General features: G+C 35.9%; 1 protein-coding gene across 2 annotated transcripts in view; it reads right to left on the bottom strand.

The window, feature by feature from the left end:
• The window catches only part of LMBR1 (limb development membrane protein 1), a 77612-nt gene that overhangs the window by 8904 nt on the left and 48088 nt on the right, over positions 1-20620 (bottom strand). The window contains exons 6-16 of one of the 2 annotated variants that reach the window (XM_069778195.1): positions 20493-20619; positions 19990-20058; positions 17477-17541; positions 16276-16348; positions 10177-10242; positions 9073-9149; positions 8759-8836; positions 7766-7839; positions 7442-7532; positions 5880-5946; positions 1374-1535 (exon numbers count right to left, since the gene is read on the bottom strand). In XM_069778195.1, coding sequence (XP_069634296.1) covers positions 1374-1535; positions 5880-5946; positions 7442-7532; positions 7766-7839; positions 8759-8836; positions 9073-9149; positions 10177-10242; positions 16276-16348; positions 17477-17541; positions 19990-20058; positions 20493-20619 — 949 coding nt within the window. Of the gene's footprint in view, positions 1-1373; positions 1536-5879; positions 5947-7441; positions 7533-7765; positions 7840-8758; positions 8837-9072; positions 9150-10176; positions 10258-16275; positions 16349-17476; positions 17542-19989; positions 20059-20492; position 20620 lie in introns of both variants that reach the window. The other variant, XM_069778194.1, reaches the window with a different exon arrangement.

Below are 20620 nucleotides of genomic sequence, written 5' to 3'. Positions count from 1 at the left end.
CTGCTTTCCACATATATAATTCTTTATTAAACACTAAATATTTAATAAAGTGCCATGAATTATCAAGATAACTCTTTTACTTAATTTGCTTTAAGACAGAAACTTTAAAGTTTTACCAGACCTGTTGCTATAAGCCCATGCTGACTGATGTTAATTTATTGCCTTCAGAGCTCTGCAACATTACACAAAGTAATCCCTTTACAGTCAAAACAGTTGCACAAAAAAAACCAGGATTATGCAAGTCAACTGAAAGAGATGAATCAAGGTCTTCTCATAAAATGACCTTAACTATAAGCTGGGGGATGATGTCAAATACATCATAATCTCATCATATATCTGTCTTAATCAATAATGGAACTTCTCTGAAAATATTTTCAGCATAAAAATCAATGGACAGATTTACAGATCCCTGGCCCACTATTCCATTCCCCTGGAGCTTCAAAACTCAACATCAAAAACCACAGAATGGCTTGTTTTAATCCTACACTATCAGTCACTTTGTATTTCCCTATTTAGTAGGTCTGCTTTTAACTTAATTGTCACCAGTACAGGTGCACTCTAGGAAGTGCTTGGATTTTGTTTACCAGGGTCACAACTCTGGAATGCAGTAATCAGTGAAAACTAACATAATTACCTTTTAGACACTACAAACTGAATCCGCAGTTATAAATATACACTGAAGTTTCACCATTAGTCCTCTCAATTTAAGCAAATACTACTCTAGGGTTCTAAAGAGGTAGGAGCTTCATTAATTAGTAAAGATGTATTAACAACACAATTACTAAATATGTACATTTTATCCTCTTAGTATCAAATACGTTTCAAGCCTTTCCTCTGTGGCCAAGAAACATGAATGCACAATTTGATCAAAATTTTGATTATATCAAGCACAGGTTTCACTCAGCCAGTTACCAAGATTCTGTATATTCTGTACAAAGATTTTCTGAACATGCAGTGCTCTAAAAAAAAGCATCACAACAAAGCAGCTAAGACTTCCACTAAACTATTTTAAGGAATTAATAACTTGCTTTAAACAAAAAAGAAAAAAGCCAACCCACAGACAAGTTGAAGTTTTATTTTGGAATAATTGCTCAGTAGCAATGAGAATTTTGCTGTGCTCTCCAAAGGCTGAAAATCTAACTGCAGATCAATAAGTACACAGACATATCATTAAGATCAACATCGTACCTTAGCTCTCAGCTTTTCAAAAAATAACACAAAGCTATGCATTCTCATCTTAACTCATAGAAACTTCCACTGAAAAAAATAGTCTTCTGTGAGCTGCAACAGGACTTTAACAGTAGCACCTCAAACTATCAATGCTGGAGAAAGGAAACATTCAAGTACAAACTCAATTTTCAGTGCTGTATTACCTAATGCCTTCAGGAGCTCTTCTCGCACAGCAGAAGTGAACTTTCTGACCAGACATAATGTTGTCATGATAGCAAAGAGCAAGTTGTAAGATAATACAATATAGAAGTTCCCCAGCCAGTTAAACCTTCCAAAGTCTCCAAGCAGATCAAATCTGGTGATTCCTGTTAAAATTGCATTTAAGATTTACATCAAAATCTTGATTACATTTTTTAAGAAACACAAAAATTTCACTCTATTACTTTTTACATATGGAAGCAAAATTCTTTCAGACAACACGCTATAAGACACATGGTTAAACACACAAGACAATGTTTTCAAGGTCATTTTCCACTTCACTGACCACTGTAAAACTGTAAGACACACTTATCAAAATGCTTCTTAAGTGTCCTGCTAAAATGCTTTAATAATGTGAGTTGACGTAAATTGTCTATTCTAGATAGGAATCCTGCTTGTATAATTTCAGTAAAATACAACTAGGAAAAAATCAGTATTACTATGAAAACTGCTTGAAATCTCAGATTGTATGAAATCCTTATCTATTCCAGAAAAAGATGAAATGCACCATGGGCCTCCTTATTAAAAAATACAGGTAGCAAAAAGCCTCTTCACGAGAGCCACAACATCTTACAGTAAACACTAAGCCTTTGTAAATGTTTTTTTCAGAGCCACTGCTTTTGAAACCGAAGTTTAAAGACATCTCTGCAACTGCAGTTTTCCTCCTAGGTCTACCCACCACTATAGCCATAGAGCATTTGCACAGAAGGCAAAGAGTTTGGCTGAAAGATAGTGCTGACTGTTGTTCTTCACCTCGTAACACTGACACTTGGGCTTTGTGCTGATGAAAGGCTAGTTGATTGCTAAAGCTAAGTGAGCAAAATTTTTCCAAAACATGGAAGTGTCTACAAGCTATAGGGTCCATCCCAGAAGGCAGAAGAGGAAGAACCATAGATTGTTCCTTTGCCAGGTCTACATCAAGGACTGCACTGAATAAAAGGCGGAATAATGAGATGAAACCCAAATAACAGTTGTCTAGGATTGCTGAGCCATTATATTCCCAAAAAACTTTTGGCATGGATGATGTCACAGTGACGTGCGGTCTCACAGTTGAAACCAACAGCGCGAAGGAAGGAAGCTTACCTCACCCCAGAACTAAAATGGCAGCAGAAAACTAGGCAATCAGAAAATAGCCCCGGCTCTGAAGTTCCTGGAAGCGAGTTCTCTATCGTCTTACTTTGAAAGGGTTTGGGGGGGTCTTAAGAACTGTGACTTCAGCAGTGATAATAAATGAAGAGAGACAGAATTAACGGTCGGTTACCTTCCTGTCAGGGGTAAACCTGGCACTTACCAAATCTCATCGTACCTTAATACCCAAGACTTAACAGCCAGCTATCACAATGTTAAGAGATACGTACACTTCTTGTAGTCTGCATCAGTCATTTAAATAAAAAATATGGGAATCAAATTTGGTATTTAAGGAAAACATGCCAAAATGAAGAAAATTAAAAGGAGAAGTTTCAAAGGATAAAGCAAAGAAATCACTGAAGCTGACCAAAATAACAAGAGAGGCAGGGAGAAATATCAAAAAAGCACAGAAAGTCTAAGCACAAAAAGAAGACTGGCTGACTGAATTAACTGCTAAACAGATGAAGGACAATAAACACATAGTTGCTTTCACACTTGAAGGCAAACAATGTCCTTAACATTTTCAAAGCAGCAGAGTGTTTTAGCCAGAACGTAGAGCTACAAGAAAATTGAGCAAGTCAGGTTTGAACGCATAGGCTTCCAGACCTTTAAAGGAAAAGAAACAAAACAGGTAAAGCACTGCATAGAGTTCTCAGGAAAAGAAATAATACTCCTTGACACAAAGAGGTTCAGAAGAACAGCTAGCAATAGAGCAGGCGTTACAAGGACAAACAAAAATGAAGCCTGACACTTCTGTTAGAGCAGGTGGGAAAAATATTGTCCGTAAATTACATTCATTTTCCTCTTACAAACTAAAAAAAAAGTCACTGCTCATCAGAAAAGATCTGACACAGTATCATTTTGTAAATTTGTGGGAGCAAGGGTTAAAAAGCTTTTGATGACTTTCTTACAGAAGTATCTACTCAGTCCACAGAGGAAAAAAAAACCTCCCAAGACTGCAATTTGAAAAACTACTCAGTAACTGAACAGAAAGCTACATCTCTAGGGGACATATATATATATATCTAAGAGAGTTGGTGACAATTTACCGAATAAAATATTAAAGATTTATTCAGGTTAAAAAAAAATAAAATACTATGGTTTTAGACTGTACATACCAGTGAGTTTCAAAACAGTATTTACTTAAACCATAATGCTCAAGAAGAGAGTTCTAGAAAAACTTTTGTATATTAGAAAATTCAATTTTGTTTGCAATTCTTAGTTTCTGTATTCTTGAGTATTAACTGCCCTGTTCCCAATTTGTTTCTCACTGGTTAGCAATATGGTGCTGGTGGGAAACATTTTTGAAGAAGGACTACTAAAAGGCTGAAAAGTTCTGGAAAAAATGAGTTAACTTATTTTAGTAAAAACTTTCCTGGAGTTCTAAGAGAATGACAGATTAGAGACATCCACCACCTACATATATAATGAGAATGCTATGAAACATGTAAAAAATTCTCTTATTTCCATCTTTAAAATTTCAAAAGATCAGTACACGTATTGGATAACTTTTGCTTTTTTACCTTTCCCATAATGATAAAGTCTAGTCTTTTCTGTATAGCCTAGAAATTTGCTTTTTTAATAAAGTGAAAAAGACTATGAATCTGCTTAACATATTTATTTCTTTTCATCTATTCAGTGCCACAGGGCAGTAGCATGTAGCGCAACACATGTTGATATTTCTGCAAAGCACCACATGACTCACTGTACTCTAATACACTCTATTAATCCTGTTTGGACAGCTGTGACTGTGCATTTGTTAGCTGTGTGTTAATTGTTCCATCTTTTTTCTTCTTTTATTTATCTCTATGGCAAACTATTCAGGAATTTCATTTGTTAGTCCTTTTTTTTTTTCCAAGTGAGTTTTACCATTAATCTGTTTCCTATGAGACAACAATGCACCCAGCATGTATACTTACTTCCACAGAATCCATTTATTATCAGCTGTTAATCTCACAGATCATTAACAATGATTTTTTATTATTTTTTAAACAAGTGATGAATGCAGTAACTTAGTGGATACAATACTAATGTTAAAATTCTATTCTAAAACACTGATTTTTCAACAAAACATCTTGCTCTAAGTACTGGAACTCTTTTACTTGGATCTTTATCATACTGGCTATATTTTAAAACTGTACTACTTTAAATACTTGAATTATTCTTTTGCACTTTTGTGAAGTTTTACTAGAGATTTTTAAAACATGAGCTCTAGAACGTGTATTTTAAGATTCAACCCTCCAAAATACATTACAGGTTGGGGTTTTTTGTTACACAAATCATCTAGTAAATCTAAAAAAACTCATCATCTGTAGATATATACAGCATAAAAATATACAGTATAGTTTAGCAGAAAATATTAACTACTCTTGATTCGACAGTATTCTGGTTGAAAAGAAAAACAGCTACAGAACTATTGGGTACACGTTACTGGTCTGTGAGCTTAAATTCCTGAACTTGTACTTAAGACTCATACAGCCTGAGGTGAAGATTTTTGTTTTCTTCCGTTTAATGTTCCCAATGAAATTCACATTAGCTGCAAGTATTCTGCGCTACTTAAACATATAATAGCCTTGCAATCTAACTTCAAGAATTGAAGTTGAAGATTATGTAATTAAACAAAATGAAGATACAAAACACCTTGTCTTTCCAACTGGTTAAAATAGTTTTTCCACTTTAAATGCCGCTGCCATTTCTTAACAATAAAATCAGTACTTCTTCAGTTCTACCATGCTAGACTCCAAATTTTTATATTTGAAAACTGAAGTAACAAAGAATGCAAGCAGATTATTTTAGGGGAAAAGGAAAGTAATCTAGTATCACTGATGATAAAAAACTTAACAAATGAAGAGTCATTAACTGTTTTTAAATGACATTTGTACTCAATGTTATCTAGAAGGTTATACCTGAAATCCCCAAATGTATTTTTTCACAAAAACTGAGCACTGTAATTTCACAGTGAACATGAAACTATCTTATATTGCCCTGAACAAGCAGTCTCTGTATCTATTCTTCTCACCATCTCCTGTTTTAAGAAGTTTAAAATTTGACCTACCTTTTTAAAAGAATATATTCTCTAGAAAATGCTTAGCATCTTTTTTTTAGAACGTATGTTCAGCAGTTCCTGTATGTAGAACGTATGTTCAACAGCTCATGTTGATGTAGAAAAGGCGGCCACACATACGTGCTCTTTCTATTGAAAGTGGTGGCAAACTAAATACATACTATGAAAGGTACAGCTACAGGCTGTTCTTTTTTTGTGATTTTTGAAAACTCAATTAAACATCCTGTATTACAATGTTTTATACTTCTATTTCACCTACCCAGTGTCCTTGACATCACTGGCAAAGCAGAGCTCAGCACCAAGATTGAGACACAGTTTCCAATGATCTGTTTGAAAATGACAAACAGCATTTAAATTATAAATGGGATTGCTAAACAAAAAAACAAAAAAATAAAAACAGTGGTCAAGATGAAAAAGAATTCCTGAAAGTTACGTTCTTCAAACTGAACCTAAAGCAATTTACAATATCATATTGTTAGTCTTGCTTACTTCTGTCACACTCCTCCATATGGTGTTACACAAGATGATGATGATGATCCAAGAGACAAGTTAAAAAAAAAGTAATCATTTGCTTTTAATCAAAGTGTTACGCATGCTTAGATTTAAAATAATTCAAAACTACCATGTTGCAAAGCCTCAACTGTTTACTTAATTCCTGCAAACTTTTTATAAAAGAACCATTCCATGGGCTTAGAATAGATGACTGATATATCAGCTTAGGCTTTGTATGTAACTGCTTGCAGGATTAGCATTATTTAAAAAATTACAACAAAGAGCTTCCTTTCAGTTGAATGCCTGTTGACTACTTTAAATAGTACGAAAAAATTCACAGCTGTTAGATTTTACTCTAGTTTTTGTGAAGCCTTTATAGAGAGTAATTGAAACTTTCTCTCACAAGGAATCACTTTCTTCAGCTCTAATTCTATCAGAATCCAAAAGAAAACACCAGAAAACTTCTTGAAAGTAGGCAGACATTTGTGCATTCACTATTTATTTCAACACTATTCCTGGTGTACTGTAAATAATCAATAGAAAACATAAAGAACATTCCAACTCCCTACTACCTATCTACTATAAACATTCTGTGTTATTACCTACTTTCTCACTTCCAACAATTTATGGTAAAAATGTCTTTATCTATTACTTTAAAAAAAAAACAAAAACAACAAAAACCCCAACCAAACAAACAGCAAACAATGAAGCACATTGAAAAAAATAATTAAATTCAACATCTGTTCCTTGGTTACTGATCACCTCCCCTTGTCAGCTGTGGGAATATTTTGCCAAAAAACCTAAGCATGTTCCTCCGCATTAGGTAACAGCATTTGTTATTCTGAAGCCAGTGCTAAATTGTAGAAAGTCAAATTAGCCTCAGACTGCAAAATATTGCTGAATAGACCTCCTCAGTCTTAGTTTAATTATTCAAATTTGAATTACTTTGTCTATTACTTCTAGCAACCAAGTTCTTCAGATTTCAAACAAGCTCCCTGAAGTACAGTTAGCACAATCAAAGTTACTCATTAGCAATACGTTTCCTTTGAAAAAAGTTCTTTCACTAGCTTTTCTATAGCTAGTTAACAAGCTCTGCTATTCCCAGCTTTTTACAAGTGAATGGATGCCATCCAAACTAAACAGAGCACATCCTTTTTCCCACTCATTCAGCATTTTGAAAATCTTCCAGTTTGTGTTTACGCAGCTTACAAACAAATACTGATCACTGCAAATGAGCCATTCAGGGCAATTACTAACTAAAAGAGTCAGTTTGTCTTGGGTGGCAAGAAAAAGAGGAGGGGACCATCACCATGACAGACTTTACCTTACCTTTGTCATAGTTGTGTCATCCTTCCTGGGAGTGAAATTTTCAAAAAAACGAAGACTGTAGAAGCCGACGACAGAGGATACCATAAGATAGCTGTGAGAATCAAGGAAAAAGGAACCTCCAAGGAATGCAAGTTTCACTCAAGTTCTCAGCAGTCTCCTAAAAGTCTTAAGAACCAAAGAAAAAAAACAAAAACACTTCGAGTGCTTGAGAAGGACTGACCTATCTCTTTCTTCTTTCCAGGCAAGTGTCTTAGTAAATTACCAGTGTCCCAGAAAACTAGACAGAATACTTGTTAACAGACAGAATTCTTAAAGAAAGGATACAAAATCAAAATGATCTCAAGTGCTGCTCCCACAAAACCAAAGGTGGACAGGGAGGCATTTCCTATTCCAGGCCCCTACAAGGAGAAAAATACTTTGCATAATTTAATAAGATACACACAACTGTTCATAAAGTTAACTTCTACCAGGATCAAAAAAACTAACATCTTACATGAAATACAGCCTTTTCTCAATTCAGTATTTAAGGGGCATTCCGATGTTCTAACCTGCAAGTCTCCCATCCTATGCAATTGCATCAGCTAGCTTTCAAACTTGAGTGAAATGTATTTCTAAGACAGAAGGTGTAATAATTCACATTTTATGCAAGCTACATCTACCCATCATTCTGCATTTTCATCCATACTCCATTACTTTAGAAATTAAAATAAGAGGTCTCAAAAGAAGACACTTCTAGTTGTTCACAATACCACAGAGCAGCCATCACCACTAAACACCTTATATCGCTCTGCAAGCTCATATACAGCTCTACGCAGGGGAAAGCATTCCCAAGTTAATAAAAAAGCCCTCATGATTAAAAACACTACTACTCAATGTGCTGTTCTTTACCTCCTTGAAGTATTTTTATAATAAAGGAGGAAAAAATGTCATGTTTTCTAAGAGGAACACAAACCAAGACAGGCTTTTCATATTGGTTTTTAACATAGTTTCTTAAATTAACATATTTTCTTAAATTGAACATTCCTAGTCTGTATAAAAGTAGGAGACATGAGCAAAATGCAAACTCCAGATTACTGACTGACTTTAGTGAATCGCTGTATCTTCATAAAGATTCTGGACTAGTTTTATTAAGAACTCACTATAAAACATGACATGTAATAAATGTTTATGTGTGCACAGGACCAAAACCTAGAAGCAAAGTCAAGATTGAGGCTGATTAGCTTCAATGTTATTAAAGCAGAAATTCTCACTTGCACTTTTGTGAGGGCTCCAAAGCTTTATTAAAGTTATAAAAATTGTAAAAGAAGTTTACTTTACCCCTGATCCCTTTGGCATTGCAGTCTCATCAACCAACAGGTAAAGGATGTTGAGAGCAACTAAGAGGACTGAGATGGACTATAAAGAAGTAGAAACAGTCTTGTTATTTAGAAGTATTACACATTTTTAAAATGTATACCTTCATCCTCACCAGGTTTCATAATGTTCTTTTAAAATGGTCAAGAAAAGAATATCAAGTTTGTTGCTTAAACACACATCACTCAAAAATTTTAAAACTATTCCCCCAAATGACCGAAGAATTCTTCATACTTTTTCTTGGGGATGGGGTGGGGGGAAAGAGCAAAAAATCTTACCGTCTCAATTAACAGCAATATCATAACAGCTGGATAGACTAAATTCCTTTCCCAAGCAGAAGCTTTTTTCCGCCGTTCTGTTCAGAACAGAAAAGCAGAACCTTAATACTGTAGATCACCTTAGAATAAAACAAGTAAAAACCATTCAGCTATCTATAAGCTCTTGTTATAACTATAGGTAACAAATGTAATCTTATCTTGAACTGACACCAACCAGTTCATAAAAATATCCACCCTGAAGAGCTGTACAAAGTGATGCCAAAAATATGAAGCCTCTTTAAAGAAAGGCTGGGAAGACGGAGAGAAGCAGATTTTTCTTTCTTGTCTACAGACATATTTCACCATAACATTTTTTTTTCCCTGGCACACAGCAGTTCTGCAAAGTTTAAAATATACTGAATTTAAAAATATGCCATTTACATGTGTATTTTAGTATGAACTAAAGGGACAGAAAGGAATTTCAAATATTTAAACAGTATTTTCCTCTTATAACATAAGGCAAGAAAGGCAAGACTAACTCACTGGACATCACTAGTATGTCTGTAAAGAAAACCCAACAACTTTTTCTTACCACAGTCTTAGTTTTGCACATAACACACTGATAAATGCAAAATCCTGCAAGCCTTTGAATGAGTAAGGAGATTCCTGTTGCACGGCTGCCATTACCAGAAGTATCACTTTTCAGTTTTAAAAGACACAAATCCACTAAGAATTATTTTACTGTTCTTAAACACAATTTGACTTCTATAGAAATAATTCAAAAACAGAGAGGAAAGTAATGTCTTAGATTATCCCAAATAATCATCAGCATATCATTATATGAACTCCATGCAAGGAAGTCAAGAGCGTTACAATTTCTCTAAAATTACGTTAAAAATAAGATCCAAATTAGACTCCCTACTTAAATTTGTTTGTTAGAGGGGTGCAGTAATTCCATATAATGTATTTGTAGAAACTATGACAATTTGAAAGGACTGCAAATGCACAAATTTGGGTAAGAACAAACTGGAATCAATCAAGCGACTGCTACAAGCTAAACACAGCATCTTAAGGTCATTTATTAAACTGCAATCCACATGAAACGGTAGGAAAAAAGTTTATTACCTAGATTCGTTTTCTTGCTTTTTACTTTTTCAAGCTCCCGTTCCAACTCTACTGTCTGGTATTCCACTGTGGAAGATATACCTTTTAAAACAGAAGAAAGTATTTTCTTTTGGATGAGACTAACTATAGTACTGTAAGACACACTGTGACAATTCAGATTTAGGAAGCATCACATTAACACTTGTGGGTTTAAATTGCAGGTGTTTCTTTGAGACTCTTCAACTACTTTTCAAAAAACAGAGGCTTAGTCAAGAACCCTCTAATTCTGTCTAACCAGAAGAGTTCAGCACATCAGAGGTTTCACAGTGCGACCTTCTGTCATAAACCAGTTATGGTGCGGCAGCCTGACACAGGATGGCTCAAATGCCTCATTCTTGTATCTCTATACGATTCATATATCAAGATGTAAAGAATCTCTGGATGCCCTTCAAGGGCATTATTATTTAGCAACTTGAAGACAAAGTGGACCTTTGCCTCCAAACTAAGCTGTTGGCTGGGCCTCCAGCTTCAGCTTCTGCCCCTCTCTCCCTTTCCCCAGTCCTTTCTACTCAGCAAACTCAGTTTCCATACTGCTGACCTGCTTGTTGACGTATCTTCTGCTCTTATCGGTTTGCCTGATTTGGTCAGTCTTTTGCCGCAAAGCTCCCTCTGACAACCACAATCAGATCTTCCTCACAACCACCCATGAGACCATATTCTTTCACTTTCCTTTTTACAGTTTACAGCATATGCATGTCACTTGTGCAACTCCTCAAACTCCCTCCTCTACACCAGCTGAAAACTGACAACTGTATTATTAATTCCTCTCTCCCTTCCTAATTTTGCCTAAAAGTTGCTCAGCAAGTCTTCCCCCTATCCCTACAGGGGCTCTAGGAAACCCAGCCCATTTTCCCTCTCCACCCTTTTTCCCTTCAACCGCCCATTCTCTTCCAGCCACCCATCTTTTCCAGTGCAAGCACACTGTGCTTTCTCTCCTTGATTCCAGTTCCTCTACAAACAACTGCACCATGTTCAAGCAATGACACAGCTCTGAAATGCTGACTAGAGACCTGCTGTTTCAGTCCCAATCTCATAATTTCTACTTTAGCTTTTATTCTTTGCAATCACAAACTGGAAATATTCTTCCCGGGTTGAGTTAGAGACACTCTCCACTCATCTTTGCCCCACTTTCATCCCTTTTATTTCTGAATGATCGCACCTGAAAATAAATTAAGAGGGCTTATATTTTCCCTGTCTATTCCAGGCCAATCTCACTCTGCGAAAACACTCTGTGGCAGTGACCATTCAAGGTCTTAATAAACCCTAAATCCTCTCCGGTATCTGCTTTCTTGATTTACATTGACACCCTTCGCCTGTTGGCCATTCCCTACCCTCAGCCTCACCTTTGATTGCAGGCTAACCTGTAATAGCACCATGATCCAGATACTTTTTTTAAAACACTCTCCAATAAATTTCTATGAGATTAATAGTCTTGTCCAGGCTTTTATCTCATATCTTGATCATTTGCCTACAAAAACTAAATAGCACTTAGGTTGCTGGCACACTAACACTACTTTATAGTCCAGTCTCATTATTTCCTTATTTTCTGTTGTCTGCTCATCCATCCAGAAATCTCAGTACAAGATGAGAAGGTGAATTTGTCATCCCATCAGCCCCCACATTCCAGCACAGTGAGGTCCTACCTGAAAACCAAGATATATAAGAGTATTTCTTGGACCTTTTTTTAAACTTTTACTATTTTTTATTTCAGAATATTAATACTGATTTTTTCAATGCAGTCAAATTATCAATGAGGCATCCAACTGTTTCAAAAATTAATTTTTACATGTTTAATAGCATGCTTCTTTCACACACGTTTTTGCATATAACACATAACCTCTGTGCTATGCCTAAACATTTCTCTTTGATATCAATGACATAATCCATATGTGGTAATACTTACAGGGCTTCAAATATATACATATCTCAAATCCCAGGACTAATCAGCAAGACTGACAAATGCTGTTTTGTAACAACTTCTACTCACTTGAAGTACCTGCAGTATGAATGTCAGTTTAATTTCTCAGTGTTTTTTAAATAAGTAATCATAATATGGAGGGGTTTAGAAAAAGTTGGTGGTTTTTTTTAAATAAAAACCTCATTATCATTACAAAAATAAGCTTTTGTGCTGATGTGGTCTCTCAAAAAAAACCTCTAAAACATCTGTTTTATGGAATGACATCACTATGAGTTAAGAAAAAGGATAACTATAGAGCTCAGTGGAAAAAGTCTCAAGAACTTTAATGGATGCAGTTGAAAAAGTAAGAAAACTCAAGTTAGCATCTGACACTTTCTTCTTCTCCATAATTGATTCAGGGGTCTCTGAGGAATAGCTTTATTCAAGATATATGTTGTTCCCCGCCTTCAATATAAAAATCCAGAGCTCAAAACACTGATATTCACAGGACTTTTTCCAACAAAGTCAGCGTGATCGCATTAGGTCCCTAAGAGACACTTCAGTAGAAATTCTGAATCATATTTAAGTGCTGTTGTAGCTCCTCCTTAAAAATAGTAGCAAACAACAGGTTGCTATACAAAAGGATATTTTATGAGAGGGGAAGGCAAAGTTTCAGATCAGTCAAAAGACTATTTGAAAAGGATGCAGCTAAATTCTTAAAAGCTCTATAACATTAGCTTTATTTCAAACATGCACAAAGTTCAATGTCAGCGCTGTCTAGCCAATAAATCAAATTGGTAGACAAGACTTGTTTGGACTAGCAATGAAAAGTTAGAAGGGATTCTCCAAGAAAGCCACAAAGCAGCTCATTTAAGGTCAATTTAACGGTATTATTCTGTTTTTCTTCCAGCCCCGACATAAGATTTCAGTACCTCAAAGGAAATTGTAAGAGTATCTATTTGCATTCCCCCTAGGTGATTGGCAGTTCAACACCAATTAGTTCAAAATTACACTGTTACTAGCGTGCAATAAAAACAACACCTTTCATCTTTCTTACATAGGTAAGGATACCTTCAGAGCCAATAACTTTGATCAAGTAAGTATTTTTGATCCTACCCCACCCGTCTCTTTGGATTCAGGAAAACTAATAGCTGAAGGCAACTTTTTTCTTTTAATATAAAAAAGTCCCAGCTTTATTCTTCGACTGTAGGAGTGATGTGGGTACTGAAATATAATACACTGGAAACAAACATTTTCCCAAAGCCCAGTATCTCTTCAATAGATAAAAATACTAGGGTAGATAACACAATCAAACTTTCCCCTCCCTCCTCCTCCGATTTTCAGTTATACACTGTAGACATCTGAGAAGGAAGAAAATTAGTTTCCGCAAAGAAGATATGCAGTTTCACAGTTAGATTTGTTTTCAAATATAAAGAGCTTTACAGAATACTCTGTCAATTGCATCACCACCAAGACAGTTGCATCTATATGAATCAAGAACTGCACCAGCTCACACAGCTGAACTTTTTTCCTTCTCTGAAAACACAGGCTTTACCCAGCCTATTCAGCGGGAACAGTGATTCATGTTACCCCCTTCCTATGTCCAGACATTGTCTAAGGAAACATTCATTAGGACAGGGCAAAGTAGTGCTAGGAGTGTGATAGCAATTATTCTATCAAGAAAAACAACAAAAAAAATCAGCACTGACAATCATCAAGTATCACTTAAGCCTGTGCTCTTGTCCTCTCCAGTCTTAATAAAAATTCAACTCTTTGGTTATACATATAAATGGAGTATATATTTTAGAACACTTCACTGCAAAACTGTCCAGCAGGTTTACTTAAGCACATGTATGTATTTCCATTACCACAACTGTGGAAGAGCTGCAACAGCCATGGCACGGGAAGTGTGTAGCCTGATATATCTGCTCCGATACAACAACAAAAACACTTGCACAATCTGTGTGTTAAGTCACAGATTATGGCGTCTAATATCACAGCACTACATTTACTGATGTAATTAGCACCACACCTCCTTTTGTACACATTTTTTAAACATGCAATAGACACGATAAGCACGAGTCTTCATAGTTCTGGCAAAAAAGGTATCTATTTTTCTGGCATAATTCATATGTATTAGAAAGACTTCTGGCAGAGAAGATGAAGCTTTCCATGCTGGCCACATAAATGAGAACCATACTTAAAATTACCTAAATAATTACTCACAAAAATCTCGCAGAGTGTCTTCTTGTGCATATACCACACTGCCCCCCACCCACATGCTGTATCTCAGCTTAGATTTTTATTTACTTTTCAGCTTAAGCCCATTAATTTTCCTCTGTACACCAAACTATGGGTTTTCAAGCATTCCTTCAGACGGTGGTGTCAATACCATTCCCTCAGCATGTGAAACAGGAGAATTCAGTTCCCTCCCCTGTCAAAGGACATTTAAGCCCCACGTCTTTCACCTCTCACGAGTAGGCTGGTGAGAGCTCTGTGGAACATGGGTGGGTTGCAGTTCCACTTTACATTGAATACTAACCGATTCACTGAAAGAGAATCCAGTCTTTCGGCTACTGCTTAGGGGAGCCACCTGCACATGTCCCAAATCCAGATCCAATTAGTAGATGCCTACAAACAGACTAGGTCCACCTCAGGACTGACATTACTAAATTGCAATATTAACAATGTTGCATAGACTTCTATGCAGAAAAACAGCAGACAACCCTCACCTAAATAATCTCATTCTCCACTTGAATAGTGGAAACCAACCACTCTGCACTACTTCCAATAGATAACTGAATAACTACTGGGTCATTTTTCTGTATCGCTTTTCTTGTACATAAGCACAATCACCATGACAACATCAAATATTCAGTAACAAATATTTTACAGTTGCTAGCTAACATCAAACACACAGAACAATTATAATTACCCCATAACAGCTTCAAAGACATTCACTGCATGCACCTTTTTGCATGTCTGTATGTAAATATGTACATATATATGCACATCAGTATAAAAACCTAAGCTTCCAAAACAGCAAAGGTGAACATTACTTTTAAACTGAAACAATGGCTGATTTTAGCACAAATAAGTCACTACTCCTCCACAAATGTTAAACACTGGAAAAAAGACGACCACCATGATCTACTGTTATCAAAGGTACTTTCCCTGACCAAGCAACTTCGAAAGGAGACTTACTGAGACTTGAAAGAAGAAAAGATTGAGATATATGACAGAAGACTGAAGAATAAGAGAGAAAGGCAGGAAATTAAGAAAATTAAGGCTACAATAAGTCGTAAGACAACACAACAATGGATGTGTCGTGACATGAATATTCTCTGGTTTTCCAACCTGAAGCAATTGTATAAATTGTGGATGGATGGCTTATTCATGCAGTTAAAGGCAATTCAGAAGAGAATTTGTACAACATGATTTCCAGGTTTATAGAATCAATACGTTTTCCGTAATCGGTGCCTGCTATCTGCAATACTCCTTCTCTTAGAAGCCAAAGCTTCATACTGTTTTTGACATCATTCAAAACAGAAACACCTTATCAAGAAGTGCAAAATTATAATACTAAATACAAGAAGTCTAAAACATTTTTATAATTATTCTTTTTAATTAGTCATTAATAGAAGTATTAAAATTATTAAATTCATCAAATAGCTCCTAGAATATAAAGGACTGCTCTGATTTTTAATGAAGTATTACCTAAGACTCTAAATAATAATGAACTGAAACAGAAAAAATCCTCGAAACAAAAAAACCAAAACTTGTAATGCCGGAAGTTGACCCTCTTGCTAATATAGATTCATTGTTCTTCAGACAAGGCTAAAATAGTCATTTACCAATCCAAACTATTTTGCAGTAAGGGTGGTGGGTCTGGCCAACTACTCAATTTGAGCTCTCAGTCTCAGAATATTCACATATTAGAGCTGAACAACATGTTAAAAACAAAGCAAACCACACACACACACGAGCCAATCTTGAACAACACAGTGAGCAATGAAATGTAAGCCTATAATGCTTGTTACGTACCAAGATGTTGAAATTTTCTATTTTGAGAGAAGCAGCTATGTAACAGTGAGATCAATACTCCTGACCAGAACCACTCTACTCTAAATACTGAATTTGAAGCAGTACCAGAACAAGCATACCATTAAGCCTCCTCTGAATTGCTTCTTCCTCTAAAGTGATGATATACATCTGCTCATCTAGGTCTTCAAGGATCTGTATTTGGAAACAGAAACATGAACTGACTGAGTATCAGAGTCACTTGTTTTTCTGACTGCACTAATCTAGTCAGGTTCATTTTGTTCTAGTAACCTATATTTTAAATATATAGTCTACAACTTTACAATACTGATACAAATAATAACTCCACAGAAGATTATTCTGTTACAGATCTATTTCTTTACTGTAAGCAAACTTTCTGTTAAGTTTTCATTTCAGGTTAAAGCTCTTATGTTCAGTTTCAGCCTAAAGAGACTTAGGGAACAGGGGAAGGGACAGTACATCTGACCTACATTCAAATCATATCAGCCTATCAACCTTCACACTCTACTTGATTTAAACAAAAGTAACTGCAGATTTTGCAAAAGTATATTAAAAAGTGACTTTTCACATAAGCCAGTATTTCAAGCAAATATACATTGCTGTTGGAAGCTAAAACCACATAAATGAAGCCTGTCTACCTTACTATCAGGTGCCTTGAGTTTAAAGCTTACAGATAGCAAAACAGTATATATTTTCTTTGTATTTTCAAGGTTGAACTGACTAATGAAAAGGAACGCAAGACCTAAGTACACCCAAATTTTAGTAAATACAAACTAGGAGACATGACAACAAAGTCACTAGAGCACTCGTACATGGAACAAACTTCTCCCCTCGCAGCACTAAGTACAAGAACAGTATTTATGTATAAGAATTTCTTACAGATGCCAACTACCTACATTTCACCCATCTAAGTATACCCCCAGGTACCCTTCTTGTTATCCAGCCTTAATTTGGTCTTGTATCCTTTGCTCCTGAACTCAGAACAGGCCCACATCTTTCAGGCATTTGCAAAACAGACATAGTAGGCAATACTGGCAATAAATATTAATACCAGTAGCTGTTATATAAATTGGAAAATCAGAGGAAGTCTACACAGTTAAAAACCACCTTTTTTCTCTGGAAAAAAACAGGCTTTTGTGCTATATGAAAAATTTTAAACAAGTACACAAATATTGACTATAGAAACTCTCATGAACTGAAGAGAGAATTATGTAGAAGTGCAAGCATTCTAAAAGAAAGTACCCTAATGCGATTCTACCTTATAATAGACAGCACATGAGGACAGATTTGTGTAACACTTACTGTTGGCTTCACGAGCAACTGACCCATTACTGTAAACATCCGTGAAAGTCCCACTGGTGTGCATACTGCAGAGGAAGAAAGATTATGCAAAACAGTGGTTTGTAAGTCAAAGACCAATTTTTATTTTGATGTGCAATGTGCTATTCCACATATAACCAAGCATAGTTTTGAAGAGAACTGCAAAGAGCTTCAAACTCTGATATGAATTTAAAACACATTGCTATCATATGAATTTTGAAGATGACAAGCACCTCTCCCCTCCAAGAGCACAACTGTGAATTTTTTGTCAACAAGGAACACCATATAATCAGATACCTTAAACTTGCTCAAGTAATTATTTATTCAAAGCATGTGGCACCAGAGGCTATGTCTACACTAGCAAATTCAGCAGTGCCAGGATACATTCCTGGGCATTAAGACTTCATTGCCTACACTAGTAAATTGCTAGAACTATCCCTGGCATGATTTGCCCTGGGCCAGTTAGCACTTTCCCAAACAATCCTCAGGTGCAGTTCTGGAGTTATACAGTCCAGGAACCATTCTCATGAGGCAATACGTACACAGCCACCTTCCACAAACTGCAATATCATGGATCAAACGACACTAGTTCACCATAGCACTGGAGAACATCTCAGGCACATTTTATCTATTAGCACAGGTGTAGCTGTAAGGTCAAGAAATCAAATGCTTTGCTCTGAAAGTTATACTGCAACTTCAGTTGATAGTAGGCTCAGCTACCAGATTTTAAGCTACTTTTCTATGAAATAACAATTGGCCCTTTTTGATCATAGCATGTTATGGTTTCCAGCTATGGTACATATACGCTTGTTGGGAGAAAGGCTCAAACCATGATAATAGAAAATTATTAGTAAAAATCAACACTTTAGGGAGAACAGCCTTCAGGTACTGAATTGCATAGGAAATGGAAGGGATTTGTAACAGCATGTATGAGGATATATATTTATAGTTTCCATTACAATAAAAGAGTGTTGCCAAAAAAAGAAGCAGCACACACAAGATTTTATAGTAAGGATTACATTTATTTTTATTAACTAGTGTTTCGCTATGACTACTATGTATTACAGGAAAAATACAAGAGTATTCAAAAAAGCTAACTTAAGTTAGTCTTCCTTTACTACAGAGGAAGCCTGCAGGAAAAGGAGAACAGGGAAAGGAAGCAATGCTCCAAATCACCACCACAGTATGCCTTACTCATACATTGCCTCAGCAATTACACCAGCTGAAGCTCTAATGAAGCTCTACCCCAGCATCTACCACTTTCCCATCGCTGTATGCTGCCCTTTCAGCTACACAGATATAACAGCTTTGAGGACCTTAACTCACTTCAGTGATTTGCTTGTGTAAGTTACAATTAACTTCCAAAAACTGGCATTAATTCCAATTATTTTGGTGAACTAGTTTACCATAGCCCCAGAACATACACTGTTTTTTCAGCTCTGCTGAAACAAAGTGCAAGACAGATGCAGGAAGTTTGTAAGCCAACTTCCCCATTAAAACATTCAGCAACTGTTGTGAATCAGACTCTTGAACAGCCTACATGAGACATTCAGAACCACTTTTTTTTACTTCTCCCCCTCCCTCCATTAAAGTGAATTTAAGAATCTCCACATACAGAGAACCTAAGGAGACTCACCAAGGTCTCAGTGAGAAATACCTTTCATAGGTAGATTTGCTTAGTTTTAAGAATATTTCAAACTATCCTTCCCCACCCTTTCTCCACAATAACAGCCCTGTAAGTGTTACCTGTAAACGTATAAAGCCTGGAGAAGAGGTGAAACCATGATCATCTAGAAAGAGAGATGTTCTGTCCCCCTCTCAGCAATTTTCTAGAAATTATTCGGGGGGGCAGCGCTGAAATTGTAAGCGGGATTTGGAGCCTTCCATCATCTTTCCTTATTCCCCTTAACATATGACTGAACTCTGACTAGGACCAGTTGGTATAAGATTGGAGTTTTTTTACTGCATTTGTTTTATATGCAATCATATAACACCTCCAGACTGGCCAGATACCAGTTTTGAGATTATGAAGGCTAATTGCTCTGTGTTCCAACTTCTGTCTATACAGGAACATTTTCAATTAAAAAAGGAAGAAGGATAGCTTACTGAATTATAGGACAAACTAAGTGTTCCAACATAACTTTCTCTTCATACTACTGACCTCCTGCAGACATTTCATTTAAAAGCTGTGCTTTTCTTTGCAGAATGGAGTCCCTATTTTTCAAATACCTGCTTTAAAAAGTTAAAAGTTGAAATTATTTGGGGTGAGGTGTGAAGTTCCTCAAAACCTGAAAATGCAACGTAGCATTTGTTCAAACTTCAGAACCCAAACCTAACAAATTTACACGTAAATTTAAACTTAATAATGAAAAAAAAAAAAGAATTCACACTCTTAAATTTCACAATCTTCATTTTCACAATGAAAAAGTTTCCTTTAATCTTTAAAAAAAAAATATAAGTCATTCATCTTTTAGAATAATCAGGAAGATACTTACACAGAAGTAACAAGCATCCCATCAGTGATATACAGGAATATAAATATGGGAGGTAGAATTCCCAGAGGTCTGTAAAGAAAATATGGAGCACAGCCTTAGCTTATTACAAATCCACTACTTATGTCACAAACACAACTGAATTAACTTCTTAAGCATTTAGGATTGAACAATTGTATTTTCAAGAATAAATTAAGAATTACTCAGTTAATAATCCTGCAGGCAACTAAATTCCCAAGTACTTTAGCTTGAAAAATATCTTCAGCTTTTACTTCCATTCCACTTAAGTCACTTGTTTTTAGCATACATCATGTCCACATGAGCATGGAACTTCTCAGCATGCTAAAAACGGATTTAACAGAAAAAAATGGTATTGAGTAAATTAATACAGATTCTTCACAACCTGTGCAATACTCACGTGGCATTTACTAGAAATACATTTAATTGAGAACATCCATCTCCACAATTAAAATCAAACTAATGTGGTGGTTTTTTGAATTCCATACCATATAAAGACTCCATACTGGCAGCATCATTGTCTATGAGTGCTGAAGCCACCCATACAATTCCAAGGATAAGCAGTGCAAGAAGAATAAGCATGACAAGGGTTTCCAAAATGCGTGCTCTGATGCCC

This window comes from Haliaeetus albicilla, chromosome 2 (assembly GCF_947461875.1).
Source record: "Haliaeetus albicilla chromosome 2, bHalAlb1.1, whole genome shotgun sequence".
In the NCBI taxonomy this organism is placed as follows: domain Eukaryota; kingdom Metazoa; phylum Chordata; class Aves; order Accipitriformes; family Accipitridae; genus Haliaeetus; species Haliaeetus albicilla.
Note: the sequence above shows the minus strand (reverse complement) of the source record. Positions and strands in the feature narration are given on the sequence as shown.